Source organism: Zootoca vivipara, chromosome Z1, assembly GCF_965207765.1.
Source record: "Zootoca vivipara chromosome Z1, rZooViv2.hap1.1, whole genome shotgun sequence".
NCBI classification, from domain to species: Eukaryota; Metazoa; Chordata; class Lepidosauria; order Squamata; family Lacertidae; genus Zootoca; species Zootoca vivipara.
In genome coordinates this window covers 64,935,498-64,955,861 of record NC_142583.1, presented here as the reverse complement: position 1 = coordinate 64,955,861, position 20,364 = coordinate 64,935,498, and the positions used below count along the sequence as shown (strand labels likewise).

The 20,364-nt window shown below is 44.5% G+C and overlaps 2 protein-coding genes across 6 annotated transcripts; both read left to right on the top strand.

Moving 5' to 3' along the window:
• Positions 1-1,937: 1,937 nt before the first annotated feature.
• CCNG2 (cyclin G2) lies at positions 1,938-12,525 on the top strand. 4 transcript variants are annotated; one of them, XM_035112818.3, is made up of 8 exons: positions 1,938-2,267; positions 5,454-5,582; positions 7,077-7,214; positions 7,832-8,082; positions 8,466-8,544; positions 8,971-9,069; positions 9,809-10,014; positions 11,033-12,525. In XM_035112818.3, exons 2-8 carry the CDS (start codon positions 5,454-5,456, stop codon positions 11,160-11,162), a joined length of 1,032 nt encoding a protein of 343 aa, XP_034968709.2. In that variant the 5' UTR covers positions 1,938-2,267; the 3' UTR covers positions 11,163-12,525. The 4 variants fall into 4 exon arrangements, with proteins under 4 accessions (XP_034968709.2, XP_088516777.1, XP_088516775.1 ...); XM_088660649.1 differs by lacking the exon at positions 1,938-2,267 and adding an exon at positions 3,224-3,321; XM_088660651.1 differs by lacking the exon at positions 7,077-7,214.
• Positions 12,526-14,441: 1,916 nt separating this feature from the next.
• On the top strand, positions 14,442-20,364 carry PIGM (phosphatidylinositol glycan anchor biosynthesis class M). 2 transcript variants are annotated; one of them, XM_088660633.1, is made up of 2 exons: positions 14,442-14,622; positions 16,608-20,364. In XM_088660633.1, the coding sequence occupies exon 2, from the start codon at positions 16,766-16,768 to the stop codon at positions 18,047-18,049; it is 1,284 nt and encodes a 427-aa protein (XP_088516759.1). In that variant the 5' UTR covers positions 14,442-14,622; positions 16,608-16,765; the 3' UTR covers positions 18,050-20,364. The 2 variants fall into 2 exon arrangements, with proteins under 2 accessions (XP_088516759.1, XP_034968708.3); XM_035112817.3 differs by having other exon boundaries at positions 14,489-14,622; positions 16,634-20,364.

The window sequence follows — 20,364 nt, the reverse complement described above, 5'->3', positions numbered from 1 at the left end:
AAAGGACATGTAGCTCCATTGCAAGCTAACCCTCTAAATGAGGTTGCTTGGCCGTCCCTAGTACCAATGTATTCCTCTGCTCTGTTCCATATTTCCATTGCTGGTATGTTGTAAGCCAAAAATGGCTACAGGTACACATCAGCACCTTTGAGCTATTATTTTCATAGCTAAATATTGCTTTGATGTTTCAACTTCCAAATGCCCCCAGCAAAAAAGGTCTCACACCCCCAAATTATGTTAGGCTGACTTAATTAATTTGCCCAAATTATGTTAGGCTGACTTGATTAAGTGCCCCAACACCCCTGAACTGAACTTGCGTCATTGTAATCATGCTTTACAACTATTGCTGCTTTCGGTATTATGCAAAAAAAAACCAGCTTGGTGACCATCGGGAACATGATACTCCTGTGGTTTGTTTTAAAATAATCCATGTAATACCAGCCTGCAATTTAGCAGCTAAACAACAACAGAAGGATTAGAGCCACCCAAAATACTCTATGTAAATACTGTGTTGCTTGTAAAAATAACATTGTTTATCCCTAAAACACACCATAGCCCCGAAAAACCTGTAGAAGCTAATGGTTTCCAAAACATTTACCTTTAGAACTAAAAATGTCCAGCCTTGATGGCCTTTGTTTAAAAGCATGAAGTTGCACTAGAAAATTCCATCTTGCAACTGTCCTGTGACCAAAACCTATTGTTTGTCCTTATTAAAACTGATGTTCTGTTGTGGTTTTTTATATATATATACTTTCTGTGTGTTTTAAATACAGGTAGGTAGCCGTGTTGGTCTGCCCTCGAAACAAAATAAAAATAAAATAGAAAAATTCATTCCAGTAGCACCTTAGAGACTAACTAAGCTTGTCATTGGTATGAGCTTTCGTGTGCATGCACAATTCTTCAGATGTGTGTTTTAAATTATGGCTGTAAAAAAAATTTTAAGCAATAATTACATCGTTTTTTCTGTCTTTGTAAACCACTGAGGTTCTCCCCCCACACACTATTTTTACAAAAACAAATATAAATGGAGTTGGGAGTTCACCTCTGGAGACCTTGGTACAATTTAAACAAACAAACAAACAATGTTTGGGGTTGAAGAATGCCCTCTGGAGACCTTGACTCTGAAAAGGCTGCAGCTGAGCAAGAGGTGAAGCTGCGCCCCTCCATTTTCTTCTGCCCAGCCCCCACCCCCAAAAAATGACAGTTGGGAAATGGCAGTTGGGGCAGCAGAGCGCTTCTCTCCCCTCCCCCACGTCATCCTCCGTCTCGCCGTAGAATCAGCTGGAGGAGGAAAACAAAAAAGAACCCCGAGGGAGGGAGAGGCCAAAGGTCTCTCTCCTCATTGGCTGATCTTGACAGCGAACTGCCGTCACCTCCCACCAGTCAACTTCTCTGAACCACAAAACATTCGAGACCAGGATGGCCGGCGCAAAAACAAAAAAAGAGGCCCGCCCCCGCGTCCAATCACCGTTCTGCAGCCGCCGACCAATCAGCAAGCAGTCTTTTGGGCGGACTTTTCAAAACTAAGGTTTTCCTCCCACCCCCACCTTTGTCCCTTTAAAAGGAGCGATACGTCCCAAGACATGGAGTGTCCTTCCGCCTCTCGTTTCAGAGCCAAAGGAAAAGCAAAAAGGCAATCATTTGCGCGGTTGTAGGAAGCATTCCCGCCGTTCCCCAAATCGCTACTGGTGTTCGATGAGGTATTCCATTAGGGGGGGCGGGCGGAAAATGAGAAAACGAGAGGGTTTATCTTTTGCCGTCGGTGCCCCCTCCCCCTCCTTCTACAGGGACCGTATCGCCGCCGCGGCTACGAATCCTTCCGCCCAAAGCAACTCGAGAGAAACAAAACAAGGAGGAGAGCGGGGCGGACGGTCACGTGATGGAAAGAGGGGCGGGGCCCGGGTCTTCTCGGCTCTCTTGCGAGCGGACTCCATTTTGATGTGGGTCTGACTGAGGCGCCTCCGGCTCGGCTGCCCCACGGAGGTCTCCGGGGCTTGGGGAGCGGGAGGCGATGGTGTCGTTGCAGCTTTCACGCTGACGCCGGGCCGGGAAGGACGGGGGAAGGTCGGGGCTTGGAGTGGGCGGAGGGCGGCTGGATGGGTCAGTGAAGACGGGCGCCTCGGCCGTTCGCTGCTGTTGTCGCCGCCGCTGGCGGGGGCGGCTGAGAGGACAACCGCCGGCCGCCTTCCATCGCTCCAGCCCCCGGCCTCCCTCCTCCGTCCCTTCCGGGGTCCCGAGAAGACAAGAAGCGGCGCCCCTGAGGAGAGGTATGTCCAGCCGAGAGATGTAAAAGGGGGGGTGTTAAGCCTTTTGAAGCATCGCTTTCTTCCTTTAAAAGCGTCCCTATAAACTGCTTCATATTCCGAAAATCGGCTGAGCAAGGAGTGCTCCCCGAAACCCACGAAATATATATCATTAGAACAAGTCTGGGTATTTACCAAAAAGAACCCCCTCCCCAACAAACGTTTAAAAGCTTCTGTGTCCTGCCTATTTTGATAGTACGTTCGGGGTGATTGTGCATTACACCCCCGATCTATCGATTGTGTTTATTTTTAGGGTGGTTTTTTTTAAGTACATGAAAAGACACGAAAAAGACTTAACAGGCTATGTATTTATGTCTGGTGATAGTTTCAGATTCTATATCATATAGGCAGTTCATATTAATCAAAGTATTAGTCGTCGTCCGTCCCGTCCCCCCAAAAAAGGAAGAAAAAGGCAGGGCCATGAAAACAATTGCAAAAGCAAGTAGTGGAAGAAAAAGTCAGAATGCCAGGAAGAGGAAATAATTGGCCAAAGGCCTTTTTGTGCACCCTTGTCCTCATCAGTTTCTTAAAACAGTACAGTACTACTGTATTGAGGGGGGTGGGGTGGAGGATGCAGCTTTTTCGGAGATACATTTTTATTTAATGTGTCCTACTGTGGGGGGGGGATTTGTGTGTTTACGGTTTGCTTTCTTTGTTGCTATGTGAGCTACTCTCTAATTTACAAAGTTAAATCTGTGCTGGGAGAGGGAAGGGTGATTTTGAAGGGGCGTTGTGGGTGTCCTGTGAAAAACAGATTTTAAGAGAGTTGAACCAATTGTTTATTTACTTATTACAATTATTTGTACCCCTCTGCCTGCTGCTCATTCAGTCTAGTAAGCCTTGGTGCAAAATAAGGCAAGCCAGTAATATCCATATGAAGGGGAGGAGCTGATAGGGTGTGGAGCGGAGTGATTTTTTTTGGGGGGGGGGTGTTTGTGAGGAGACAAGGCTCATGAGAGGCGAGCCCCATTGAAAGCTTTTGTCTGCCACAGATCCCGGAAGAGTTTTAATGGGAAACGTAAGTTTTAGAAAGGGTTGGGGGAGGCTGACAGGGGTGTAACTTTGCTTAAGAGGGTGAGGTGGCCTGTGGGGTGAAAGGATTTTTGGGTAATGGAAAGCGATTGGTAATTGGGAGGGCAGAGCCCCCCCTGAACCTCAGGTAGGACTGCTGGCTTGGAGAGACTCTTGATAGTATGGGTTGCAAGGGATCTGTGGGAATGGAGCCAAACCCTATTGCTGTGTGTTTGGAAAGAGTTTGCTTGAACTCGTCACTAAGGCTATTTGGAGGTGAACAGAGGACACTAGAAAGTATTTTGCAATAACTGTCCAGGCTTTGATAGCTGGGAGGAGGCACGTAGAGCTGGACAAGTGTGTCATGGGTTGGGGGAAGGCCCCATGTAAGTTCCCCAGAAAGGAGGAAATGGTTGCATGTGGGATAAGCAGGATGAGGTTGGGATGTGTATTTGAGGGGAATGTCTGTGGCAGTTCTGCAGGTGGGGCTTTCAAGGGGAAAAAAGCTGAATAGAAATAGAGAAGTAGGGCAAAAAATGAGAACTGAAGGAGGTTTTGGCTGGTTTCACATCCAGCAAAGAGGATTGAAAGGGAGAGCAGTTAAAAGGGATCTCTTGTGTTTTGGGGTGCTCTTGTGCTAGATGCAGATAGTGCAGAGGAATCATTTTCAGTTTATGTCTAAAGGGCATTTTCTTAACCAGACCCCCAAGCTGTTGGTTGGTAGTGAAATCCTTTATGTGTTTCACAAGTTTTGTGTGTGAGGGTTTGGCTGAGGATGGCAACAGATGATCTAGGCCTTGGGACCAATGTTTTGATACAGGTAGTTCTCCCTCCCTCCCTGCCACCACCCACTCATCTCTGCTCCCCAGATTTCTGTTGTTGTTTCGAGGTTGAACAAAGATCCCTTTGCTTAGGGTGGAATTGAAAACAGGCTGACTCAAAGTGAGTGATTGGGTGGGTGTGTGCTTGACAGATTACCTATAAGGAATTTAAATTGTTGTTTTTTCTTTTGTAACGGTCTAAGGACTAGAAACAAACAAATTAATTTGAAACCTAATAAGGAAAGGGTAGGGTGGATTAAACCACAGAGCCTAGGGCTTGCCGATCAGAAGGTCGGCAGTTCGAATCCCCGCGCCAACCTAGCAGTTCGAAAGCACGTCAAAGTGCAAGTAGATAAATAGGTACCGCTACAGCGGGAAGGTGAATGGTGTTTCCGTGTGCTGCTCTGGTTTGCCAGAAGCGGCTTTGTCATGGTGGCCACATGACCTGGAAGCTGTACGCCGGCTCCCTCTGCCAATAACGCGAGATGAGCGCTGCAACCCAGAGTCAATCACGACTGGACCTAATGGTCAGGGGTCCCTTTACCTTTTGTAAGGAAAGGGTAGTAAGGTACTGTACTGCAAAGCTCCCACTGTATTGGGATCACAGGAAAGCCAGATGGGTAAAATAAAAAAAAATTAGCAGGTAGAATTGCAGACATATATGCTTAAGGGGTCAGGAGAGTTTATCAGAATGCCTTATCATTTGGGCAGCCTGCTATCATTAGGCCAGGTTACTCAACTGTAAGCTGTCTTTATTATTGTGGGTCTGCTTCCGGGGAGAAATATTCAGAGTTTTGTAGCCTGATGATGTTTCTTACTGGTGAGTCTGTATGTCTGTTCTGCTGCTGCCCCCTTCAGTCATTCGGAAGTTGCTTCCACTGTGTGTACGTGACAGCATTCAGCTATGCTCCACCCCACCCCCCACCCAACTCCCTATGCACTGGCCTCATAGTCAAGCACTGGGTGAAAGGCCTAGGTTTTCAGCTGGAGAGAGAGGAGTGTTACATTTTTTCTCTCCCCCATTGCATGGTTTTAGTATGATACATTGTAAACATTTTAGATAGATGGGCATGTGGGCAGTTCAGAAAAATGTGTCATCTGACATTGTCAAATTGTAAGGCTTTTTAATTGTAAGGCTTGTTATCTCCATGGACTCAACACAAGTTGGGTGAATTGAAAATACAGCATTAATTATTTGCTTCTGAGTGGTGATTATGTTGCTGTTGTAACACACATTTAACCTCTGAAATGGATGTGATTTTTCCCTCCTGAGAATGTTCATACTGTCTTTCCTTCCTCCCCTCCCCTACTTTCTAAGATGAAGGACATCGGAGTTGAAGAACAGATGAGCAGTTGGCTCTTCAGGCAGCTGAAAATCCATTTGGAGCAAGAATGGAAATACCAGCCTCGGGAAAAGGGGCTTAGCTTGATTGAGTGCACTGTTGAGGTGAGGAAAAGCTTTTCTCTGGGTCTGGGAATTAATGATATACATGATTGAGCTTCGGTTGCATGTGGGAGATTTGATAGGGAGATGACCAAAATCATAGATTATTCTTCATGTAGCTTATTAAACATATATTCAACCTTCTCTCCATGCAAGGTGGACTATTGATTCTCTTTCTTCCCCTTTTATCCTTACAACAACTCTCTGAGTTATTAGCTCTAGGTCACCCAGTGAGCTTCATGACTGAGTGGGGATTTGGAACTTGGTCTTCCAGGTCCTAGTCCAGCACTCTAACCCCACTGGCTAGCTTGTAGTACAGTGGTACCTTGGTTTAAGAACAGCTTACGGTAGTTTATGAACAACTTTGATTAAGTTCAAATATATTAAAGGATGCCATACAGAGGAGGGTGAAAGGTTGTTTTCTGCTGCTCCAGAGAAGTGGACATGGAGCAATGGATTCAAACTACAAAAAAGAAGATTCCACCTAAACATTAGGAAGAACTTCCTGACAGTAAGAGCTGTTCGACAGTGGAATTTGCTGCCAAGAAGTGTGGTGGAGTCTCCTCCTTTGGAGGTCTTTAAGCAGAGGCTTGACAGGCATATGTCAAGAATGCTTTGATGGTGTTTCCTGCTTGGCAGGGGGTTGGACTGGATGTCCCTTGTGGTCTCTTCCAACTCTATGATTATATGATTCTAAGTACGCTGCAAACCCAGAAGTAGGTGTTTTGGTTTGTGAACTTTGTTTCGCTTCCTGTTGAGTGTGTTCCATTTGTAAATTGAGTCCCCCGCTGCTATGGGAAAGCACACCTTGGTTTAAGAACAGACTTCCGGAATGGATTAAGTTCGTAAACCAAGGTACCACTGTACTGGTATTAAAAGTGCTATAGGGTGTTCAGATCACATCACATACAGTTGGCCTGATCAGATGTAGCACTCACAATGTAGAATGATCACTGTGCACTTGTTCCTTTCCTTGTACACTTGCTTTGATGAATTTATCATGCTTTGTTCAAATGACATTATAGCCAAACTGCAAAATATATACCAGTATATATTCATTTTGTGGCTTGTAGTCCAAGATTAAACCAGGACTTCTTCTGAACTGCATTTCATTTCCCCCCGCCCCACAAAGGTACCACTTAGTTTCAAACTTAGTTTCAGAAGAAAAGAAATTGGCACATACTTCATTCTATATATTGTGTTTCTTTGTAAAGAGATTTTGGGTTGTATCCAGTGAAGTTGTCCTGTTGGTGCAAAGACTTCCAGTGGTGCAATGGAACTCCCCACCCCCAAAAATCTGTTATTGACAAGCTGTTTGGCGAATCAGTGACATGTTGAGGGGAAGGGCCTTCTAGCTTCTGGACAGCTTAACTATGGAGTATTTGCCTGCAGTCACCATGAGGTTGGCTCTCACACCACATCAGAATGTATAGATCAGCTTTGAAGACATTTCTGTGCAGAGTTTGTACATATAACATTTTCATTCTTGCTACACAGAATGAAAACGCCTTATGTCCAAGACTGAGGAATGCAAAAGTTGAAGATCTCTGGAGTCTAACCAACTTCTTTGGGTTTGCCACAGAGACATTCGTCTTGGCTGTCAACATCCTAGACAGATTTTTGGCACTCATGAAGGTACATCCAGAAGGAGCAGCTGTATGAATTTTGGCACATAATAATATGTTTCTGTAGCCTTTGACACTTGTTTTTTACTTTAAGGCAATACAGTACGGTAATCTAGGATGATTCCATAGTGCTGCATGCAGAATTGGGGAGTTAAACTTGGACATAACGCCTTATTATAGGTGTGTGTGACAGATGCAGAAAATAGCATTCCCATGTTTTCCTTGTCTTCTTCAGTTCCCTGTCTTCGTCTCTCACTTTTTTTTGCTCCAAAGCCAAATTGCAATCATATTACACTTCTTAGTGAGGTTATCTGAATCTATGTCACCATTCCAGATGACACCTAGTGAATAATACTGCTGAATTTGTAGTAAATGCCCACTACCAGCAGGAGTACTGTTACAGGCTGAACTTACTAAACCTTGTCCTGCTATTTTATAGTACGAGCCAGCTTTCTTCTACAAGGGTCTTATTGTTCAATCTAGGCAATAAGGGTATGCAGTACAACCCATACAATGCTGGATGGATTTTCAGTACCTTTTTTCATTATTTTCCCATTACACATTGCTGCTAGGTAGCTTACCATCCATGCTACAAGTTGTTCCCAACGTTCTTTTCCTTCTCCCTAGGTGAAACCTAAGCACTTGTCCTGCATTGGAGTCTGTTGCTTCCAGCTGGCTGCTCGAGTGGTTGAAGAGGAATGCAACATCCCATCCCTCCATGATGTCATCCGGATTAGCCAATGCAAATGCACTGTGTCCGACCTGAAGCGGATGGAGAAAATAATCTCAGAAAAGCTGCACTTTGACTTCAAAGCTACTACTGCCTTAACCTTTTTGCACTTGTACCATACTATTGTACTCTGTCATACCTCAGAAAGGTACGTGTGGGATCAGTCTTATTCTCTGTTGTTCAGTGGGTAGTTTGAAGCCCTCATCCGTTTGTTAGCCTTCTGGATCGTCCCTCTCCCATCGCTGCCTGTACTTTCCTGCTTGCTGTGGCTGCAGATGCTCCAGTTATTGTTTCCCAATAATATGTGCTCATGCACAGTGAGATAAGGAAATCCAGCCAAGATTGGAGAGCCCGTAGTCTCTACAAGATGAATGGGAGCGGTCAGGTGCATTGAGGGTTGTAGACTGGGAAACAGGATCAGTGCACCCGCCTTACATTTTGAGTAACACTGCAGGCATCTTAGTTGAGTTGAACTCTGCCACACTGCTAGATAACCAAGGTTTACATTTTCCAATCTTGTCCCTTGTATAGGAAAGAATTGTTGAATCTTGACAAACTGGAAGCACAACTTAAAGCTTGCAACTGCCGACTAGTCTTTTCAAAAGCAAAAGTAAGTAAATAACAGCAAAGCATAGGAGGAGTATGGGCAATATAATGAATGGCACAATTATATTTGGCCATTAAATTGGAGAGGCTGGCAAACATACAAAAGTGATAACAGCATGAAGAGTATTAAGTTGGCTTTATAATCTCAGTAGTTTGTCTTCTTGTAGTGGGTATGAGATCAGTCTTAATTTGTCATTGCCACCTCTTTCTCATGGTACACTTTGGAATGATCCCTGGGGATAAAAAGGAAATATTACTATATCATTAATGTGAAATGTAAAACAATCATTTACTTGTCTCTGTACTATGGCTTTTATGTGTTGGTGGTGGTGGGAGTAATTTTTTTTTAAGTTAAAGCAAAAGTAAGCCTGAAGTGGGTAGTTGACAGGCAAAAAATGGAATCCAGTAATGTGTGTGTGTGTACTTTCAGCCATCCATCTTGGCCTTGTGCCTTCTCTCCCTGGAAGTGCAGGCTCTGAAATCCATTGAATTGTTTGAGATGGTTCTGTATGTTCAGAAGCACTCAAAGGTAAGAGATTCAACCATTTTTGCTTTATATCACTTGGACCCAGCAATCCTAATACAGTGTGCTCCTCTGAATATGGGAATTAGTTTCCAAATGCATGATATAGGGAGATTGGGAAGGTCACATGTCTGAAAAGCTTTGAAGTAGCTTTGCAGAGGCAAGTATCAGAAGTAAAAGGACTCATAAATGAAATACATTCTGATTTTACCCATCTAGCATCATATAATTCTATATAGGAGACATTTGTTGCAGTATGAAATTGCACATCCTTCATCTACAACCACAAGCATTCTGTAAACTGTCATTAACTGCAGTACCTCATCAGCTCACACAGTGCCAGTGGTGGAATTTCAGTTAAGTGTTCAAAGTTATATGTAAAGTCTTTGAAGATGTGGTGTGTGGCTGAATCTGCAATTGAGACTAAGTGGGGGTCTTTTAAATTACCGTTCTTAGCACAGTATGTTGGGGGAACTGTATGAGAACTAGGCCAGAAGCGAAAGTTGAGCTCAGCTGACACACATAAAGTGTTTCAGAATGCAAACACTGCAGTGTGTTTAGGCATCCAGCTATACTGGTGATGAGCTTTTCAGCACATCCCTCAGACTACAATTCCAGTTGGGTTTTTTTTGAACACAAGCCCCACACTCGGGTTATTGTGGATGAGATTACAGGCATAGTAGATTTGTAGTAGAGGTCTCTTGAATGAATACAAATAAATATGAGTGTCTTCTCTTGTTTTTAGATAAGTGACAGTGACTTGCTCTATTGGAGAGAGCTGGTTTCAAAATGCTTAGTGGATTACTCGTCTCCTGCCTGTTGCAAGCCAGACCATAAAAAACTGGTTTGGATTGTTTCAAGGCGTACTGCTCAAAATCTTCAAAACAGCTACTACAGTGTTCCTGAGTTGCCCACAATCCCAGAGGCTGGATGTATTGATGAGAGTGAGAGGTAGGTATATCCCATGGGGCGTTCTCTACTTATCTGCTCATCTTTTAAGTAATGGCAGCTCAATAAATTTAAAGGTAACTTTCTTTTGTGGCACGTGTGTAATTTAAGGTTAGATGATAACCAAGTAGTATTGGTTTGTTAGCATTTCAAATATTAGTACTACATTTACTAACTTTGTGGGTTCCAGATCCCATAAAACCAAACAGCTTGTATTGCATCAGTTGTGAGGGTGTTTACATATATTTGTGGGGAGGAATCATACCTCAGAGCACACTTCCTTTTACATGTAGAAGGGCTATTGATTCTGTAAGCAAGTGGGAAATCACTACTGCAATAGCAGTAGTACAATCTTGCCTATGTTTTCATTACTTGTTAAGCTCAAGAATTAAATGTTAATAACTTACTGCAGATTCTTTGGAGTACTATAATGTGGGTCTCTCTGACAGTAAATATTTTGAGGAGACTACAAGCACTCTGTGCTGTTTAAAGCAATGCTGCATTTTGAATTGGCCAGTTAAGCTTTGAGGCTCCAGGAGTTGGATGCTCAGTAATGAAATGCGAGACCAACGCGCGATAAGACAGTTAAGCAGCTGTGCAGACCTTGATTGACCTTATCTAAAGTGAAATAACTTATTTGAATTATAGCAGCTGACATTGCTTAGTTTAAAATTGTAGACAGTGATGAACATTTTAATCACTTGAGAAACTGATAATCAGAGTCAGGTTCTTGTTGATTTTGCACTTGGGATTCTGTACATGATGTCATTAACAGAAGCCTCACACCATGAAAGCAGAATCTATTCTTAATGCAGTTGAGTGCAGTGCCGACTGCTAGGGAATTAAAAATAAATGAGCACTCAGATGCTGCTAAGAAATATGATGCAAATAATGCAACCCAAAAGTTGAAAAAGACCCTCATAAACAGTGTCTATTTGGGGGTGGGCTTTATAAAACACTTTGTTTAAAGCACTTTTTGCTTATGTGAGCTGTATATAACTCTTTGTATTTTACCCCCTAGTGAGGACTCCTGTGAAGATATGAGCTGTGGAGAAGAAAGTCTTAGCAGTTCTCCATCAAGTGACCTGGAAAGCACTTTCTTCTTTGACCTCGAGCCAAAATCAACTCCGTGTGCTAGACTGAGCTTTTAATGCATTATAGTACTATAGGCAACAAGGATCTAAGCACCCTCTGTACCTTGACCAAGGTCTCATGCAGTACTCAAAACATACACACCACTTACTGTGGCAAAAGTCAAATGTAGCAGGGTTGATCCAACCAACGATTTAGGTCTTTATCCAGTGAGGAGCATGAACAAGTGCACACTGTGTGTTAGTAGGCTATAAGAGAGCTGTAAAGCTTGATGTGTGCTTGAATGCCTTGCTGAAATTAGAGGTTGAATACGGGGAACTATTTTTGGGATGGGCTGAGTTGCAAAGAAGTGTATGCTTGTTTCTGTTTGGACTGAAGTACTTTTAACCAAAACTTTAGTTGTGCATTCTTTTTTAAGAAAGGAGTTTCTCTCTCCTTTTTTTAAAGCTTTGTTGAATTTCAGGAAGAGTATTAAATAAGGAACATGCTTGCGTTATTTAGGGATGAATAATGTCCCCTTTTAAAGTGAAAACCAGAGGGTAATCTGGTTCAATGTGCCAGGTATATTTTAGTGTTAAAACTTCTCAAGGGTCGGCTTTCCTATCCATTATAGGAACTGAAGTGTATTCAGAAAACCTTAGTGTTAATGTGAAAAAGCAAACTATTAATTAGAAATTTTGACATTCAGTGTAAAGTCTACTTTCCCTTTTACTACTACTAACTCCTGTAGCTTTTTCCCAGTATTTTACATTGTCATAAATAATTTCTTAATCATAACACGTTTGCATGCTTAAGTGAAAGCTGTTAGCGGAAAGGCTATTTGATTATGCAGAAGTGTTGGTAAATGTGAAGTTGATGAAAGTGGTTGTAATGACACTTAATTGCTTGCCATTTTCTTTTCTTTTAAAGCACAGATTTTTATGGTTGCTTTACTTAATATTTTCAAATATATGCAAAGTGAGCAAAAGAAGAAATTTACTCCGTAGTATAATAATGTAAAAGCAATGTCATGGTAGAAATGAAGGGGCTGTGTAAGTTAGGATTTTGTAGCATTGTGTGGCCAACATGTCTAGGCTGAAGTGCAGATGTGAATGGTGATGTATGGTGTGCTCTGATTTTTATAAAGGAAAAAAAGTTTACAAAAATTGTGTAAAAATGTAAATTAAAATCTGTATAAAAACTTTAAAAAACAAAATAAGCTGAAAAATATTGTATTTTTACAGTGTGTATGTAACTTTCATGTATGTTGCATGTAGATATTAATTTATTGTATTCTGTATATGATATAAATACTGTACATTGAAGATTTGCCTTTTTGGTACTGCAAGCCAGAGTCAAAAGATGTTTTCTGAAAGCTATTTTCTCTCAAAGATAACTCAGATCTCTTTGCTTCAGTTCAATAAAACCAAATGCTTTTCCTAACTAAGTCTCAGCTGTGATTTTGGCAATCAGCATGGAAATATGGCTGGGAATAAGTCAGAAATACCAGGATGCCCCTTCTGGAATATGATAACTTTTTATCAGTTAGAATGCAAGTAATGGAAACAAAAAAACTTTCTTAATGGGGAAATGCACTTCCCAGAATTTGGAGTCAAACTACTAGACCCATGGAACAGATTGGCTCCCAGGACTTGGCAAAAAATGTGCAGGAACCGTACTAAGATTTCTATTTACCTATTCTATATAGAATTGTAAGTCTCATTTGTTTAAATGGAGGATATTTGGATCACCCCATGATCAAAGCCATATGATCTTATTGCTTTCAGATACTTGGGAAAAATGATTATTTACTTAACAATGTATTACCCTAACGAATCATGGCATATATATATATATAGTCATGCTCAATTGTCTCCTATCTTGCTCACATAGAGGTTTCTAATTAACCACCCCTACAACAGAAGTGATGGGACGCGGGTGGCGCTGTGGGTTAAACCAGAGAGCCTAGGGCTATGCTGATCGGAAGGTCGGTGGTTCGAATCCCCGGGACAGGGTGAGCTCCCGTTGTTTGGTCCCTGCTCCTGCCAACCTAGCAGATCAAAAGCACGGAGTACAAGTAGATAAATAGGTACTGCTCTGGTGGGAAGGTAAACGGCGTTTCCATGCCCTGCTCTGGTTTGCCAGAAGCTGTTTAGTCATGCTGGCCACATGACCCGGAAGCTGTGTGTGGAAAAATGCTGGCTCCCTCGGCCAGTAAAGCGAGATGAACGCCGCAACCCCAGAGTCGTCCGTGACTGGACTTAATGGTCAAGGGTCCCTTTACCTTTACAACAGAAGCAACACTTTCAATTTATAAGTTAAGTAACTGGTCAAAACATTTCAGTAGAGTCAGAAACAGCCCTGTTACCACCCAGACTACCTAAGGCTTCCATGATTTTTCTGAAATCTTAGGGTGGCCAGGTGAACATTAGGGAAAAATAAGTCTTTGTCAAAAGTGCAGGACAGGAGATGTTTTTGTTCCCTGAACAGGAGGTAGGAATCTTTATTCAAAGGCCACAACGTAAATTCATGTAATTCCACACCATGATCAACTCTTGCCTGGAAACCAATGTCCCCACTGTGGAAGGACGTGTGGATCCAGAATTGGCCTCCACAGTCACTTACGGACCCATTGTTAAAACCGTGTTTATGGAAGACAATCTTACTCGGCTATGAGGGATTGCTAAAGAAGAAGAAGAGCACCTTCCTTGCATGTTTATGCCTCAACAATGGCAACCTGCCACTGCAATAAATGGGGCAGGTGGGTGAGTGCCCCCCCCCTGCATTCATGCCCACCTTTTTCTGTTCTTGACTTGGCTGTTTGCTACACCAGAGCAGGATCCTACAATATGTGAATTAAAGCAACAACAGAACACGTGCCTAATAACAATAACAACAATGCTTATCTTTTTAGCTGCTATTTTTTATGTTAATATTATTTCACAGGTTATAAATGCCATCCTGATTTGTTAATCACATGTGATGACTTTTACCGTAATTGTGTTTTGCTTATTTTTAGCTGCTGCTTCGCTAATGGCGTTTTATAGGTTGCAACTGTTTTATGAATGATTTGTTGTTTCGTATAGTTTGTGTTGCATTTGCGATGCTCTACTATTGTTGCGGTATTGCTATTTATTGCTCGTAAGCCGCTTAGAGAGTCGCCTGACTGAAAAGCGGCATAGAAATGCGACAAACCAAACCGACTGATAACAACAGCAATCATAAAATACGTTCCTTCTACCCAAGAATAAAAAACCCTACCTTCGCAGCGCCGAGCATGCGCCGTGCGGCAACGTGTAGCCCTGGCGCTGCCCTCACTTCCCATCTCCTGCCCGCTTCCCCTTCCCCTCTCGCTCTCCAGGCGAAGCAGGACGAGAAAGGGCAGAGGCTGGGGCTTCAGTTCCGCAATTGCGCATGCGCTTCCCCCGGTAGCGCCTGCTTCCTGGAGGCGAGGAGATTTGCTTTTCAAATGCTGCAAAGCAGCTTCGCGGTCGGACCTCCTTCCCCGGAGCAACCTGCGCGGCGGAGTCACCCTCACAGGTACCCTTTCCTGCAAAGGTCCTACTCCTGCCCTGCTCGCTGCTTGAGCACCTGCCGCCCTGGGGCGAATATTCATCCCCATTATTACTTCTGCTCCCTCTCCTTCCTTGAAGGAATGGTCATATCCGGGCTAAATGCACATTAATATAAAGGTGGGCACGTGGGCACATGCAATGCACATAGCTCAGTGGCGAAGCACGTGCTTTGCCTGCATAGAGCCATAGAACTGTAGAGTTTGAAGTGACCCTAATAATAATCTATTCCAACCCCCTGCAATGCAAGAATCTCAACTAAAGCATCCATGACAGGTGGCCACCCCACCTCCAATGCAGAAGTTTAGTAAATTCGTGAAGAGCGAATTTCTGTTAATCATTGTTTGCTGATATTGTTGGCGCGCGATCTGCTTCTGCACAGTGACAGCCCCCGCTCCTTCCTTCCTTGCCATCCGTTCCCCCCCCCAAAAAAAAACACTTCCTGATTCTCTGCTCCATGTCACCATGTGTCACTGTTGCTGCTGCAACTCTGTGCTCCCAACAGCAGGGACTAGCCCTCTAGTTATTCTCAAGCAGATCCTTCTCCTTCAGCAGAAGAGGAAGGGGAGACCCTCCTCTCTACCCCACCCTGGGCCTCGCCTCCCAATTTATTCCCAGCCCCGTCCCCCAAATCCATTCAATACTCTGTCTTTCCTGTTCTTTTACTGTTTGTTGCTTCCATGCAGATGCTCCTCTCTGCGTATTGTGTGGCTCTGACTCTTTGGGAGTGTTTGCTAAATATGATTTAGGAGTGTGCGCGCGCAAGGGATGTGTCTTCTCTTTTGTGTGCAGGCTGTGTGTTAGAACTGTGTGTCTGATTTTTTTTCTGTGTGTGCACACGCACAAAAGGTGTGGGTTTGGAATGTGTACCTCATTCTGTGTGCGAGCATGCATGCTCTAAAGTTGCATGTAGAATGGTGCCTCTGATTCTTTGAGCTAAAAGTGTGAGTTAGGAGTGTGTCTGTGTGTGCTGGGAACGTGCCCTATTCTGTCTCTCTGTGTTCATGTATGTATGTTCTAACGTCACACGTTGGAGATGTGTGTCTGATTGTGTTTATGGTTCTGCACGTCTGGTCCTGCCCGCTGTCGAAATACAGCCTCCGAGAGGTTTCCACTTAAGTAATCTGGCCCTCAGGGCGACGGAGGTTTCCCAACCTGTTCTTGCATGTAACAGAAGGTTGGGGGAAATGGCATCCCTGCCCAAGCAGCTCGCAAGACAAGACCGGCTTAGCGCCAGCTGTCAAATTGCATTGCATACTGTTCTCTCAGATTCCTAGTTTCCCTGCTTCTGACTGTTTCCCAAGTGGCTTACAAAACAAGACAAGGAAGCTCCACTAATCAAAAGCCAGGCTTCTGCTTTAATAGTACAGCCAACTCCCCACTTGTGCATGCAACTCCGCACACAGGAGACACAGAGAAGCCAGAAGGGGAAGTGGATCGTCCTCAGAGCCCAAAGGGTCTCCTTGCGAGCGACGAGGCATCTCCCCAGCGCTCCTCACTTCTGGGTTCCACTTCTGGGTCCCTGGCGCCCTGGTGTGCTCAATCACACACAAGTAGATCATGTGCTAGTGGGGAGCTGCTTGTATTATTATTATTTTAAATTTGCTTTTCACCCTTCCTTAAAAACTGTGATGTTGCTCAACCTGGAGAAATCTGCTTTGTGGCCCAATTTTGAACCCGTGCCAATGTTTTAAGTGTTCTTAGAGGTTCCAAATGTTTGAAAATGGTTTTTTCAATTGCTTTTAGTAGGCTTTCCACCTTATTTTAAATTGTATTGTTTTGACATTTTGATGTGTGCCACTCTGGGCTCCTTTGGGTGGGATGCAAATTTAATAAACGAAGTAGCATGGCCGGCAGGCCAGAGGGTTCCTGCAGCACTGGGTAAATAAAAAAGCCCTTGTAAAATGCCAGTAACAGCTGACCTTTCTCTGCCTCTTACTGTCTCTTAAACAGGTGGTTTTTTTTTGCTACTTATGCAGAGCTCTTTTGATTTGATTTGCATCTGAAGAAGTCGACAGCAAGGCAGGAGCGGCCGCGAAGGATGGCCCAAGTCTGGACCAGCAGTGGGATCTGCTTCTTGTTTTAACGCCCCCTCTCAAAGAGACCCAAATATGGCGCCACAACAGACATTAAGGAAACGAATCCTTTCTGGATTCCTCAGGAAAGAACTTCTATTCAGCGCTGCTTTCACCATCAGGCTCGCTTTTGTCTTCTACGGAGTTTATCAGGACAGAACGATGCTGGTGAAATATACAGACGTCGACTATCAGGTCTTCACCGATGCCGCCAGGTACGTCACGGAAGGGAAATCTCCCTACCTGAGAGCTACTTACCGTTACACCCCGCTGCTGGCCTGGATCTTAACCCCAAATGTTCACTTGACTGATCTGTATGGAAAGATCCTTTTTGTTGCTGGGGATATGGTTGCTGCCTACCTCATCTACGAGATCCTGCTGCTCAGAGGCCTGGGGGGCAGGGAGGCCTGTGGCTGCTGTGCCTTCTGGCTTCTCAATCCCCTGCCAATGACCGTGTCCAGCCGGGGGAATGCAGAATCTCTCGTCGCAAGCCTGGTGCTTGGCACCATGTACTATGTGGGGAAGAGGCGCTTGGCGACGGCGGCTGTTCTTTACGGCCTCTCCGTGCACATGAAGATTTACCCGGCGACCTACGCGTTGCCATTAGCCCTTCATTTGCAAAGCTGCGGGAACTCCGAGCGAAGACAGCCAAACGTTTCGAAGCGGAAGCTCTCTCTCGCGGGCGACTGCCTGCGGCCTTTCTTAAGGCTGTTGTCCAGTCGCGACGTCCTGATTTTCGGGACGGTGGCCGGTTCCACGTTTGCAGCCCTGGGCCTCGCATTTTACCTCCGTTACGGCTGGGAATTCCTGGAGCACACGTACCTCTACCACCTGACGCGCAGAGACATCCGCCACAACTTCTCGCCTTACTTTTACATGCTGTACCTGACGGCAGAAAGCGAGTGGAGTTTTCCGCTCGGACTTGCGGCATTCCTTCCGCAGCTCCTCCTGCTGCTGGCCATTTCCTTGGCTTATTACCAGGACCTTGTCTTCTGCTGCTTCCTGCACACTGCAGTGTTTGTGAGCTTCAACAAAGTGTGCACATCCCAGTATTTCCTCTGGTACCTTTGCCTCCTTCCACCTGTGCTGCCTTGCTTGAGGATGTCCTGGGTGCGGGCCGCCACGCTTCTCCTGCTGTGGCTTCTTGGGCAGGGCCTGTGGCTGGCGCCAGCCTATTTCCTGGAGTTTAAAGGGCAAAACACTTTCTTGCTCATCTGGCTAGCAGGATTGCTCTTCCTCCTTATCAACTGCGCGATCCTCGTTCAGATCATTTCTCACTATTGTGAGGCACAGGTGACCAGGAAAGTGAAGCAGCGGTGAGGCCTGGCTCCTCACAAAGGGAAAAAACCCTGCAGGTGGTTCTCTGAGAGGAGTTATTCCTTGAGCAAGACTGGGTAACAGCAGACATTTTTTTAAAGTTTGGGGGGTTCCTTTTTCGGTATCGTCTTTGCACCGTTCTGGAAACTCTTGTCCTTTGTTTTGAGAAGGGCTAAGGCTTTAGTGATAACGCGTCCTAATTTTTGAGGTCTGCTTCTTCTGAAAAACGACTATTGGTGTGTTTTCATTTGTTACATAATAGGTTCCCGTTTCTACTACATTGCACTGTTCGGATTTTTAACGGCACAGGATCTGGAGTCTGGAGTAGGTCAGCAATAAACAAAAACACCGGTCTTTATTCAGAACAGCTCAGGTCTAGTATTACAGCAACTCTTCTCTGTAGGTCTGGCCCCAACGAGGCTGTTGCAAGGACTGAAGGTCCCCCGCCTTCCCACTGCTCTCTCTGACCCCTCCTCTCCCTGGTCCTTCCTCAAGCAATCTCAAGCTCCTTCGTCTAGTCCAGGCATCCCCAAACTTTGGCCCTCCAGATGTTTTGGACTACAGTTCCCATCTTCCCCGACCACTGGTCCTGTTAGCTAGGGATGCCTGGTCTAGTCTCTCTTTGCTCTGCCCTCTTCATTTCTCTGTGTTTTCTGGGAGATGAGTGGGGAGGGGAGGAGCTGGTTGCAGCAGGAGGGGAAGACTCCCTGGGTTCTTCAGCAGCCAGCCTCATCTCTGTCTCCTGGTCCCCTTCCTCTCCAGCCTCTGATTCTGGACTGCTCTCTGCCAGAGCCTCTTCCTGCTCACTGAACCCTGTTGCGTCTTCAGCTTCCGACACCATCTCCTCCCAGTCTGCCCCCTCTTCTCCCTCTGACCATCATTGTCCAGTCGTTCCACCACCACTCCCCTGACTCTTGAGTCTTCTTCCCCTGGGGGTTCCCCAGCTGGTGCCTCCCACCATTCCTCTGCGTCCACCACAGGTGTAATATGTGCAAGTCCAGGTGTAATATTATATTTGACCCCAAAGCGCCCACTGGACTCTCCGCTTATGAAACATCCCTTCTCTGTGTTTTGTCACTTGTGGAAAACGCGGGTCTTGGTCAGGCAAGAAGGGTCTTGTCAGTGTTGGCCCCCTTGCCTACAGAATGTTCTTTCTAGGGAGACACCTAGCACCATTTCTGGCAGCTTTTAGGTACCAGGCTAAGCTTTTTTTTCTGTTTATCCAGGTCTTTTGTTAATTAATAATGTTGCCTCCTGTGCTGGTGGTCATCTTTTAGACGGGTGGTTAGGACTAGATCATGGGTAGGCAACCTAAGGCCCGTGGGCCGGATGCGGCCCAATCACCTTCTAAATCCGGCCCGCAGACTCAGCGTGTTTTTACATAAGTAGAATGTGTTGTTTTATTTAAAATTCATCTCTGGGTTATTTGTGGGGCATAGGAATTCATTCATCCCCCCCCCCCAAAAAAAAATATAGTCCAGCCCACCACATGGTCTGAGGCGTGGTGGACTGGCCCATGGCTGAAAAAGGTTGCTGACCCCTGGACTAGATCCTTATTTTACTGTATTGTTGGCGCTTTAATTTTTCTCTCCTCTTAATTTTCCCCCCCATATACTTCGTTTCATTTTTTTTGTCAAGTCGCTTTGAGACTGTAAGAAGCCACCGATGAGAATAATAATAATAATAATAATAATAATAATAATAATAATAATAGATGTTTATTCACATTTCCACCACATTCTTGACCTTCCACTCTGTCAATTGGCCAGCCATGTAGCTGGCAAGTACAAAGGTTCTGATGTTGCTGTTGCAAGTGTTTAACCTCTGCCTGGTTGCATTGCTAAGCACACCCAAGAAACCTCAGTAGGTCAAAGAGCCTTCTGGGTCAGTGGAGTAAATTCTCTGGAAAATTAAACTAAAGTAATTACAGGGAGTTTCCGAGCGATTGTTTTAGGTTTCTTCATTCTCTCTCTTCTGTAGAAGTTCTTGAATTTCCTGCATCCCACAATAGCAGCCGTTGCTGCAATAACATAATTGCTCTGGAAAGCAAATCGTTATGAGCCCCTGAGCTGAAGCTATTCTTGTGATGGTTGATTTTGAAATTGATTCCTTTTTTTGCTTTTGTTTCTTGTAATGTAGTCCTTTGTTTCTTTTTTTTTGTAAGCCCCTTTTAGCAGTTTCTTTTTTTTTTTTTTGCCTGTTGAAAAGCAGCACACCGAGAAAATTATGAATGAACACATATGCATTTAGGACCAATCTTATTTTTATGATTGTAAATTGCTTTCCATATTTTCTAATATTCTGTTTTAATGCTGTAA

What these genes read in the sequence shown, in the direction of transcription:
- CCNG2 (XM_088660649.1), top strand. An exon ending in ATGTTCAGAAGCACTCAAAG is followed by an intron (nt 9,070 to 9,808) that starts GTAAGAGATTCA and finishes TCTTGTTTTTAG; the next exon opens with ATAAGTGACAGTGACTTGCT. An exon ending in TGTATTGATGAGAGTGAGAG is followed by an intron (nt 10,015 to 11,032) that starts GTAGGTATATCC and finishes TTTACCCCCTAG; the next exon opens with TGAGGACTCCTGTGAAGATA.
- PIGM (XM_088660633.1), top strand. Translation starts at nt 16,766, where the DNA reads ATGGCGCCACAACAGACATTAAGGAAACGAATCCTTTCTGGATTCCTC.